Source organism: Sinocyclocheilus grahami, unplaced genomic scaffold (genome assembly GCF_001515645.1).
Source record: "Sinocyclocheilus grahami isolate Dianchi unplaced genomic scaffold, SAMN03320097.WGS_v1.1 scaffold2177.1, whole genome shotgun sequence".
NCBI lineage: Eukaryota > Metazoa > Chordata > Actinopteri > Cypriniformes > Cyprinidae > Sinocyclocheilus > Sinocyclocheilus grahami.
In genome coordinates, this window is record NW_015507356.1 from 75967 (window position 1) to 87159 (window position 11193).

The 11193-nt window shown below is 43.0% G+C and overlaps 1 protein-coding gene across 1 annotated transcript in view; it reads left to right on the forward strand.

Moving 5' to 3' along the window:
• Positions 1-3892: 3892 nt before the first annotated feature.
• The window catches only part of LOC107574306 (serine/threonine-protein phosphatase with EF-hands 2-like), a 19010-nt gene continuing 11709 nt past the window's right edge, over positions 3893-11193 (forward strand). Inside the window, exons 1-15 of the mRNA XM_016260750.1 lie at positions 3893-4069; positions 4375-4443; positions 4593-4610; positions 4708-4716; positions 4847-4974; positions 5137-5191; positions 5290-5465; positions 5598-5712; positions 5802-5848; positions 5921-6087; positions 6215-6251; positions 9561-9710; positions 9803-10108; positions 10838-10966; positions 11051-11193. Of these exons, the coding sequence (XP_016116236.1) occupies positions 4389-4443; positions 4593-4610; positions 4708-4716; positions 4847-4974; positions 5137-5191; positions 5290-5465; positions 5598-5712; positions 5802-5848; positions 5921-6087; positions 6215-6251; positions 9561-9710; positions 9803-10108; positions 10838-10966; positions 11051-11193 (1535 nt within the window). The 5' untranslated portion in view covers positions 3893-4069; positions 4375-4388. The remainder of the gene's footprint in view (positions 4070-4374; positions 4444-4592; positions 4611-4707; positions 4717-4846; positions 4975-5136; positions 5192-5289; positions 5466-5597; positions 5713-5801; positions 5849-5920; positions 6088-6214; positions 6252-9560; positions 9711-9802; positions 10109-10837; positions 10967-11050) is intronic.

Here is an 11193-nt window from a genome sequence, read left to right on the forward strand (position 1 = left end):
TGCAACTATGCATGTCCATTATACATATACAGAATATTTTTAAAAAAAAAAGTAAATGACAAGGTGAATGACTACAGAGAGCAGTGATAACTGGAAAGTGCAGCTCATCCTCTATGAGTCCAAAAGTGTGAGCACAGTCTGAGCTCTCTGACGAAAGTCTCTATATATACTATAAATAAATATATATATATATATATATAAAAATACTGCTCAAGTATGGTGCCAATTTATAATCAGACTTTATTTTGTGAAAATATGTTAATTTTTTAATTGAGTTACTTTGTGCTGCCAATCATGGATGTCTTCTTGGGTTATTTTTATTTAATTGTTTGTTTCTTTAACTTTTGAATATCTACACTAAATTGTTGAATTGAATTGATGATTCAGCGGAACAGTGCATGGGGTCACTCTGTGGGAGTTTATGCCTGTAAGTAAAGCAGAATGATGTAGCTGTCTGAGTGTGTTGGAACCAGAACTTCACTGCTCTCTTCTGGATTTCAGAGAGCAGAGGGAATCTGCCAAGTTCTGCCCTGCAGCCGAGACTTCGGCCGTTTCTGTGAATCCCCAGGATGATTTTGCAGAACTCAAGGTGGAAAATTTCAGCAAGGTTTTATTTTAGGTTAAATTTGAGGCCCCAGATATCACAGAAGAATGGGTTTGATGATGCTATTGAAGATTTTCAGCCACAGTTTAATGGGTGGGTTGAATATTAACAGTGGTTTTCTTATCCTATAAAAAAACCTTGCATGCCTTATCCGTCAGATATTTTATTGCAATTTTGAACTGTCCAGAGGCTGAGATTGTCAGACCCAAATAATTATAACAGGTGACATGATTAAGAATTGTTCCCCCAATTGTAAAATTATACTTTTTGTCAGCAAGACGAGGCTTTTTCTGAAAGATCATGATTTTAGACTTCTCCATGTTTATCGGTAAGACCCAGTCGCTACTGTATGTTTCCAGAATGGAGAGGCTTTGGCACAGTCCCTCTTCATGAGCGACAGCAGCAGAAGGTCATCGGCAAACAGGAGTCAAGTCAAGTCAAGTCACCTTTATTTATATAGTACTTTTAACAATACAGATTGTCTCAAAGCAACTGTACAGCATTAATTAGGAAAAGAGTGTGTCAATAATTGCAGAAGGACAATAGTAAACTCTCAATTTTCAGTTAAAAGCAGTTGATCATTGAATTCAGTGATGTCATCATCCAGCTCAGTTCAGTTTAAATAGTATCTGTGCAATCATTTGCAATCAAGTCAACGATATCGCTGGAAATGAAGTGTCCCCAACTAAGCAAGCCAGAGGAACCAAAATTCCATCGGTGACAGAATGGAGAAAAAACCTTGGGAGAAACCAGGCTCAGTCGGGGGCCAGTTCTCCTCTGGCCAGACGAACCAGCAGTTCAGTTCCAGGCTGCAGCAGAGACAGATTGTGCAGAGGACTCATCTGGTTCCTGTGGTCTTGTTCCGGTGGTCGTCTGAGGCAAGGTAGTTGTCCTGGTCTCCGCTGACATTCAGGGCTGTAGAGGTCATCTCTGGGTGCTGATCCACCATCTGATCTGGATACAGACTGGATCTGGTGGCTACGGTGACCTCGGAATAAGAGAGAAACAGACTAATATTAGCGTAGATGCCATTCTTCTAGTGATGTAGCAAGTACATCGGGTGTTATGGGAAGTGTTCCCGGTTCCGGTTGTCCTAATTAATGCTGCCTAAATATTATTTAACGTATTTGAATATTAGAAATGTGTTAGTGTGTTATGTGTAAGCCAGGTTAAAGAGATGGGTCTTTAATCTAGATTTAAACTGACAGAGTGTGTCTGCCTCCCGAACAATGTTAGGTAGGTTATTCCAGAGTTTGGGCGCTAAAAAGGAGAAGGATCTGCCGCCCGCAGTTGATTCTGATATTCTAGGTATTATCAAATGGCCAGAGTTTTGAGAATGCAGCGGACGTGGAGGACTATAATGCATTAAGAGCTCGGTCAAACTACTGAGGTGCTAAACCATTCAGGGCTTAAAAGTAATAAGCAAGATTTTAAAATCTATAGGATGTTTAATAGGGAGTCAGTGCAGTGTTGACAGAACCAGGCTAATATGGTCATACTTCTTGGTTCTAGTAAGAACTCTAGCTGCTGCATTTTGGCCCAGCTGGAGTTTGTTTACAAAGCATGTAGAACAACCACCCAATAAAGCATTACAATAATCTAACCTTGAGGTCATAAACGCATGGATTAACATTTCTGCATTTGACATTGAGAGAATAGGTCATAATTTAGATATATTTTTGAGATGGAAAAATGCAGTTTTACAAATGCTAGAAACGTGGCTTTCTAAGGAAAGATTGCTATCAAATAGCACACCTAGGTTCCTAACTGATGACGAGGAATTGACAGAGCAGCCATCAAGTGTTAGACAGTGTTCTAGGTTATTACATGCAGAGGTTTTAGGTCCGATAATTAACACCTCTGTTTTTTCAGAATTTAGCAGTAAGAAATTACTCATCATCCAGTTTTTTATATCGACTATGCATTCCATTCGTTTTACAAATTGGTACGTTTCGCCGGGCCGCGAAGAAATATAGAGCTGAGTATCATCAGCATAACAGTGAAAGCTAACACTGTGTTTCCTGATGATATCTCCCAAGGGTAACATATAAAGCGTGAAGAGTAACGGCCCTAGTACTGAGCCTTGAGGTACTCCATACTGCACTTGTGATCGATATGGTACCTCTTCATTCACTGCTACGAATTGATGGCAGTCAGATAAGTACGATTTGAACCATGCTAATGCACTTCCATTAATGCCAACATAGTTTTCTAGTCTATTCAAAAGAATGTTGTGGTCAATAGTGTCGAACGCAGCAGTAAGATCCTATAGCACTTATAGAGAGATACAACCACGATCAGATGATAAGAGCAGGTCATTTGTAACTCTAATGAGAGCAGTCTCAGTACTATGATACTCCTAAAACAGGAGGCATTTGATTTCTCTGCCCTCGAGGATCAGACCAGGACAAGAGATCTTATCACATGCCAATGCCAATTAATTAATATAGATATTAAATAGCGTCGAGCTGAAGCTGTCTGTCTATCTCTCTGTCTGGCCATATACATTCAACATTTTGTCTTTGAATTAATGTTTCCTCGCTGTCTTTGAGTTCATATAGAAGAGATGTGAAGTTTTTAATTTTCCATCATTTCTCATGAGAAATACAAAGCTGGGCATTGTTGTAGCATCTGTAGTTTCTCTTCTGACCTCAGATTAACCGAACCAAAGAGCGCTGCCCGTGTTTGTCCTTGAGGCCATCAAGCTGCAACTCCCTTGCATCAAGAGGAAGTCCAACACTTGCGTGTGAACGGCAATATAAAGAAAGAAACAACAGTTTATTTGCCATTTGAGGACAACTTATAATGTTGTTTCATTCACTGCCGAACTGCCAAGAAATGGTGTTTTCTGGTGTAACCCTAACCATATTCACATATTGGTCAAAACCAATACACTTTTGACCCAATTCTGAATATGTACTTATAGTGTGCCGCATTATTTCAATCCTATCACAGTACATTTATACACTTATGATTTGAATAGCTAACTCTGAAAAGATCAAATCTGGTAGAATTCAGTTGTTTTTATTCTAAAGCCTTTTAAATACACCAGCGATGAATGGGGAGAACTGTTCTGTTTTCCAATTAAACATTTAAAAATAAATTAAAGTTTCATTTTCAAATCCATTAAGTGCTGTGGCTGGGTTCAGCGTTCTGTTAATCAGATTTCAGCTATGAACAGCAGAGCGACGGGCTTAAACACACGGAGCCCCGGTGGCCTTTAGCACCTCTTTATCTGTCTATTCTGGGTTGAAGCCGAGCCGCAGTATTAACCCTAATCCAGCTGCAGCGTGTTGTTTTGATGAAGTGGTCACGCGGATCAGCTCCATCTCACCATCTGTCTCTCTGCGCCAGTGTTCCAGGTTCATTGATAGTGAAGTTTGTCACACTTCATAACAGTGATTGTGCTGCTGGTGGCTTCATAGGCTCTGCTGTCATGGAGGAATTTTGACAAACCCTCACCAGGTGAGTGTGGTGTTCTGTTGCTGTTTTGTAAAACGCTGTGGCTGGAGGTGTAGAATTAAAGTTAAATTACTCTGTACAACAGGTTAGAGAGTGAGAATTTTATTTTTTATTACTAATTAATCAAACCCCTTGAGGAAATAAGAGGATGGACAGATTATTTCAGATTTTCATTGATGTGATGGGAATTATTTAAAATTATTTGAAAGTGAAATTCAGATTACAAGTGTTGTGACATTTACCAGAATCAGAAACAGGAATGAGTTCATAGGTGTGAAAAATGTCTGATTTGATACATGTACTTCCAGCTGACAGACGTGACATGGGATGCGGAGTCACGAAATCAACCCAACTGCAGCTGAAACCATGCAATCGAGGTGCGTGAACCAACAAGATGATTAAAGTTTGACACTGTTCAAAGATTCAGTGCTTCGAACAGAATATCTGCCATTAAATGACTCTCCTGAGAGAAATACAGCTCACATTGCTCTATGTCTGTGTCTCTATCGATCGTGTCTGTCTATAGGGAACATCTCAGTTCCAGGTAATTCCTCCTAATTTATTTCAGTAAATGTCTCATTGTTGTCAGTGGGTGCGAATGAACATCAAACACTGTTTTTCTCTGTTTCTCTCACATGCAGCGGCTACAGGTCAGACAGATCACATGTTTCTGTGAGTCTAAAGAAACTTCACTGTCACTCATGTCTCCTGCTGGCCTGACTTTCTCTCGTCTCTGTCTGTCTGTCTGCCTCTCGTCTCTCTGTCTGACTCTCTGTCTAGCGATGCGGGCGGCGCTGCTCATCCAGCGCTGGTATCGTCAGTATGTGGCGCGGCTGGAGATGAGACGCCGCTGCACCTGGAACATCTTTCAGTCTATAGAGTATTCTGGACAACAGGATCATATCAAGGTGAAACAACACTGATGTCTCTCCAGCAGTAATGAAGCACAGACTTACAGTCACGGAGACTTGACATCTGAGGCCTGTTATTGCAGTCTGGTTAATATTGGTTTCCTGCCTCTTTTTGATCTTTACACATGAAACACGCTCATGCTGTTTGTGCCTCTGCAGCTGTATAATTTCTTCGGTTACCTGATGGATCATTTCAGTTCTGCCAACAGCCAAAGTAAGAAACTCAAGTTCTTCAACTGTGTCTCATCTCATGAAGTGATCAGTGTAACTAAACAGATTCACACTGGCCCTCTCTGCATCTGTCTCCCTCAGGGAATCTCGTATCTCATATGTTTGGCGAGAGTGACGTGTTTCAGGACATGGAGTGGGAGAGACACGTCTGTTACAAGGAGATTGAGGTTCTGGACATCTACACCGGCCCGCATCTCTCCTTCCCACTGACCATCTCCAGCGTCACAGAGCTGGTGCACGCATTCAAAAACAAACAAGTATGATCATTTCTATCAAAGCAGCAAAATAGCTTTATGTACATTACAAAATCAGTGAATTAATCCATCTCTCTCATCGGTCAATGAAAGCTGTAGGATTGCGTATGTTTAAGTGCAGATCTCTCTCTGCAGAAGCTTCATGCGCGGTACGTGCTGCAGCTGCTGGGTAAGACGTGGACGCTCCTGCGCTTGATGCCCAACATCAGTCACGTGTGCACCTGCAAACACAAAGAGATCACCATCTGTGGCGAGTAACACATTCACTCCTCATTCTCAAGCTGTCTTACGGTGTGACGTGCCATTAAAGTGCAATTTAATTCTTTGCTACTCATGCAGGAGACTTACACGGCCATCTTGAGGATCTGCTCTTGATCTTTTACAAAGTCAGTAAAATTCTGTTATCCACAGTTCACTGAATTTGAATGTGCCAGTAACTGATTTTTGTTCTATACTAGAATGGTTTTCCCTCAGCGGAGACGCCATATGTCTTCAACGGTGATTTCGTGGACAGAGGGAAAGAGTCCATAGAGATCCTGTTGGTTCTGTTTGCGTTCCTGTTGCTGTATCCGCATGACGTGCATCTGAACAGAGGAAACCATGAGGACCACATTGTTAATCTGAGGTGGAGATGTTATGGATCAAATTGAATCAATCACCTACATTTGCATTTGTGAGGAACAATTTCAGACAGAAATGGATCTGACAGAACTGAATTTACATTTTAAAATGGAAAATCTTTTTTCATGCAGGTATGGCTTCACTAAGGAAGTTCTGGGGAAATATCAGGTGAGCTAGCCATCCACCATGCGTCTCTAAGGCAGGGCATCCAATCCTGCTCCTGGAGGACCAAAGTCCAGCAGAGTTTAGCTCCAACTGGTCCCAAACTTCATTATCTGGTTTGGATGCGTTTAATTAGGATTAGAGCTAAACTCTGCAGCCCTCCAGCAGGATTGAACACCCCTACTCTTAAGAGGATTTATACCTTCCACTCATCTGTCACACATTCACAGAAGGTTTGTCTGCATTAGCAAATAAGAATGGTCATGAAATCCCTTTATGGTAGTTAATTCAACTCTGACTGCTTACCATACATACTCCATTCAAACATTGTTTAGTAGATTATTTCCGTGTTACATGCACTCTCTTTGGTTATTGTAAACTTTTGGACTCCAGACTGATGGGCTGTTTACATAACATTTACAAGACAACAATGTACTGGGGTTGTGTTTCGTTCCTGTAGTGTTTCTTTAGAAAGTGGCATCGCCAACTACTGGCCTGGCCTCTGTAGCAGCTGTACTAACCAGTCTAGCCCGATCCGCTAACTGTAAATAATACACAATACCCATTCAATACGAGCGAGTACTGGTAAATGCAACTGTAGAGGTTTAATGCTTACCTGCTGAAGGGCAACCTCCCTCAAAATGCCAGCCACCGAACCTCGTTGGCGTGCTGCTCTGACTGTCAACTAAAGATGACACAAGGCAACAAACGAAATCGAGACCCCATTCAGTCAAGCCAAACAGCCTATATACCCTCCCACTGGCTGCGGATAGGGCAGCCCATGAGCGAATCCACCAATCACGTAGACAAAGTGGATTTCGCTACACCTACCACACATTGATACTGTGATAGAACGCCACCTTTGCAATACGCCAGTTTGTGATATTCCACAGTCAACTGTAAGTGGTATTACTGGAAAATGGAAGCATTTAGGAACAGCAGCAAGAAGACCACTAGGGATGTAACGATGCACCGCAAGCCGCTTGAAAATTTGTACAAATATGTGATGATTCAAGTCGCTTGAGATGTTAAACGAATTGCGATACAACTGGCGTTAGGAGTTTATATGAATGTATCTCTGAGGGGAACTGACTGTCTTTAGTAAAGTTTAGATGGTATTTTCTTTTCATCTTGTTGAAAAGTTGAGTGAATTGTTACGTCTCTAAAGGCTGCATAAAGTCACAGAGTAGGTCACCGAGCGCTGAGGAGTAGGTGCTTAAAAGTCGCCAATGCTCTGCTGATTCCATAACTGAAGAGCTCCAAACTTCCACTGACATCAATATCAGCACAAAAACTGTGCGGCAGGAGCTTTATGGAATGGGTTTCCATGGCCTGGCAGCTGCATGCGAGCCTCACATCACCAATAGCAATGCCTGAGTGGAGTAAAGGACTGATGGGCTGTTTACATAACATTTACAAGACAACAATGTACTGGGGTTGTGTTTCGTTCCTGTAGTGTTTCTTTAGAAAGTGGCATCGCCAACTACTGGCCTGGCCTCTGTAGCAGCTGTACTAACCAGTCTAGCCCGATCCGCTAACTGTAAATAATACACAATACCCATTCAATACGAGCGAGTACTGGTAAATGCAACTGTAGAGGTTTAATGCTTACCTGCTGAAGGGCAACCTCCCTCAAAATGCCAGCCACCGAACCTCGTTGGCGTGCTGCTCTGACTGTCAACTAAAGATGACACAAGGCAACAAACGAAATCGAGACCCCATTCAGTCAAGCCAAACAGCCTATATACCCTCCCACTGGCTGCGGATAGGGCAGCCCATGAGCGAATCCACCAATCACGTAGACAAAGTGGATTTCGCTACACCTACCACACATTGATACTGTGATAGAACGCCACCTTTGCAATACGCCAGTTTGTGATATTCCACAGTCAACTGTAAGTGGTATTACTGGAAAATGGAAGCATTTAGGAACAGCAGCAAGAAGACCACTAGGGATGTAACGATGCACCGCAAGCCGCTTGAAAATTTGTACAAATATGTGATGATTCAAGTCGCTTGAGATGTTAAACGAATTGCGATACAACTGGCGTTAGGAGTTTATATGAATGTATCTCTGAGGGGAACTGACTGTCTTTAGTAAAGTTTAGATGGTATTTTCTTTTCATCTTGTTGAAAAGTTGAGTGAATTGTTACGTCTCTAAAGGCTGCATAAAGTCACAGAGTAGGTCACCGAGCGCTGAGGAGTAGGTGCTTAAAAGTCGCCAATGCTCTGCTGATTCCATAACTGAAGAGCTCCAAACTTCCACTGACATCAATATCAGCACAAAAACTGTGCGGCAGGAGCTTTATGGAATGGGTTTCCATGGCCTGGCAGCTGCATGCGAGCCTCACATCACCAATAGCAATGCCTGAGTGGAGTAAAGCAGCCAACACTAGACTCTGGAGCAGTGGAAACTTGTTCTGTCACGCTTCTCTTTTTGGTCCGATGGGCGCGTCTGGGTTTGGCAGATGCCAGGAGAACATGACCTGCCGGTCTGCACTGTGCTGACTGAAGAGTTTGGTGGAGGAGGGATAATGGAATGGGGCTGGTTTTCAGGGGTTGGGCTTGGCACCTTACTTCCAGCGAAGGGAAATCTTAACACTTCAGCATACCAGGATATTTTGGCCAATGCAATGCTTCCAGCTTTGTGTGATCAGTATGGGGAAGGCCCTTTTCTATTCCAGCATGACTGTGACCCAGTGCAGAAAGCACATAAAGACATGTTTGGACGAATTTGGTGTGGAAGAACATGACTGGCCCACACAGAACCCTGACCTAACCACCTTTGGGATGAACTGGAACAGAGCCAGGCCTTCTCGTACAACATCAGTGCCTGACCTCACAAACGCTCGACTCTAACAGAAAAAAGCCTTCCCAAAAGGGTGGAAGCTTTTATAGCTGTAAAGTGGGACCAACTTCTTTTTAATGTCTATGTATTTAGAATGCAATATCATTAAAGCCCCTGTTGGACAGATCTAACGATAGTTTTGTCCACACAGTGTATTTTAGCCATTAATACCATTTGACTTAATCCTTCTATGTTAAACAGACAGGACAAACACAATTACAAGATAACAAGATCAGGAACAATGCAGTTAACTGAACTCTCGATCTGTTGTGCAGAGCTGACAGAAAACAAGACACATGTAGAGAGTAATGACAGTAATGGCCCGTTCACATCTAGAATAACTATATTAACATCTTCACTTGTTTTATTTGATGAAAGAACTCGCGGTAAATGACTCCAAACACAAACAGTCATCTTCATGACATGAAAGAGCGATACTGAGTGCTTTTCTCTGATATCATCACAGGTTCATGGGAAAATGATTCTTAAACTTCTGCAGAAGATCTTCAGCTGGTTGCCGCTGGCCACAGTGATCGACCAGAAAGTTCTGATTCTACACGGAGGAATTTCTGACAAGACAGACTTGAATGTGATCGCCAAACTGGACCGTCACCGAGTACGTTACTCTTCAGCAATCGCATGAGATTCAGTGGAGGGTGTTGTGTTTCATGTGTGTCAGTCGTTCTCTTCTGGGCTGTTTCCCCTCAGTTCGTTTCGGCTCTCAGGCCCCTGAAGAGTAGTGGAGCATCGGCGAGGCTGAAGGAAGCGGCTCTCGACCCAGACGGAGATGACGAGCTCAGCACGGGTCGGAGGAGAGTTCAGTCTCTGACTCACGGCACACCGCTGCGACTCAGACAGGAGCTGCCGCGGCATTCGGTGCACTCCGAGTCCAGCCGGACGAGCCGCTCCGTCGAGGAGGAGCTGCGAGAGAGACGCCGCCTGGCAGGCCTCAGTCTGTCGTCCGACTCAGATCCTGCTGAGGTTCTGGAGACAGACACTAATGAATGGAAACAGGTGAAAACACAAACCCACTGAACTTCACTGGAGCATCATGACAGTGAAAACACACACACACACACACAACTGTCTCATCGCAGTTTGACCAAACAATTAAGAAACCTTAGAAAAAACTACTGTGGCAATACCATGGTAAAGGGATGTATCAGAAATATCACGGTACTTTAATATATACAGTGGTACTGAGTGACTACCATAATTTACTTCAAAGAATACTCCAGCTTTCCCATGGAATAAAATCAACTACACCATGGAAATAACATGGCACTTTTTTGCTGGAGTGTGTAGGTAGTCTACTGTGCTCTAAGGACCAGACAGCATGTGTTGTTGTTGTTTAGAATTATTTAATGTGTGATGTAATCGTGTTTGGCTTGTGTTGTCATTTGCCGTAATCAAATTGCTCTGACATTCCTAAGGCATTCAAAATGTGCAGCGTTGAGGGACCTTTAAGACCAAAGCTGCTTATCTCTGATGCCGACAGTGAATAATGTTGTGCTTAAGCAGAACACATTTCCCTCCATGCTTTAGATTCATGTCCAAAAAGACAGCACTTTTCTCAGTCAGAATATGTAGCGTGTAAATATGACCTGAGGTGTTGTCCTTGAGTATTAAGACATCATGTGCACTCAAGAGTTGAAGTGCAGTTTGTCTCACACACACACTCTGCAGATAGTGGACGTTCTGTGGAGTGACCCGATGTCTCAAAACGGTTGTGTCCCTAACGAGGTTCGAGGAGGCGGGTGTTACTGGGGGCCGGACGTCACACACAAAGTGCTGGACACACACAAACTGCAGCTGCTCATCAGATCTCATGAGTGCAAGCAGGAAGGTTATGAATTCTGCCACAACGGCAGGGTGAGCCATCCCTCCATTTACACTCATCCATCCATGTAGAGTTTGACGGTGTGATCTGAAGGGTTGATTACTTTGCATTTGCAGGTTTTGACGATATTTTCAGCCTCTAATTACTATGACGTTGGCAGTAACAGAGGCGCTTACATTCGTTTGGGTCCCGACCTCATTCCTCACTTCAAACAGTTTCAGTCCAGCAGATCGACACGAGAGCTCACACTCAGACAGAG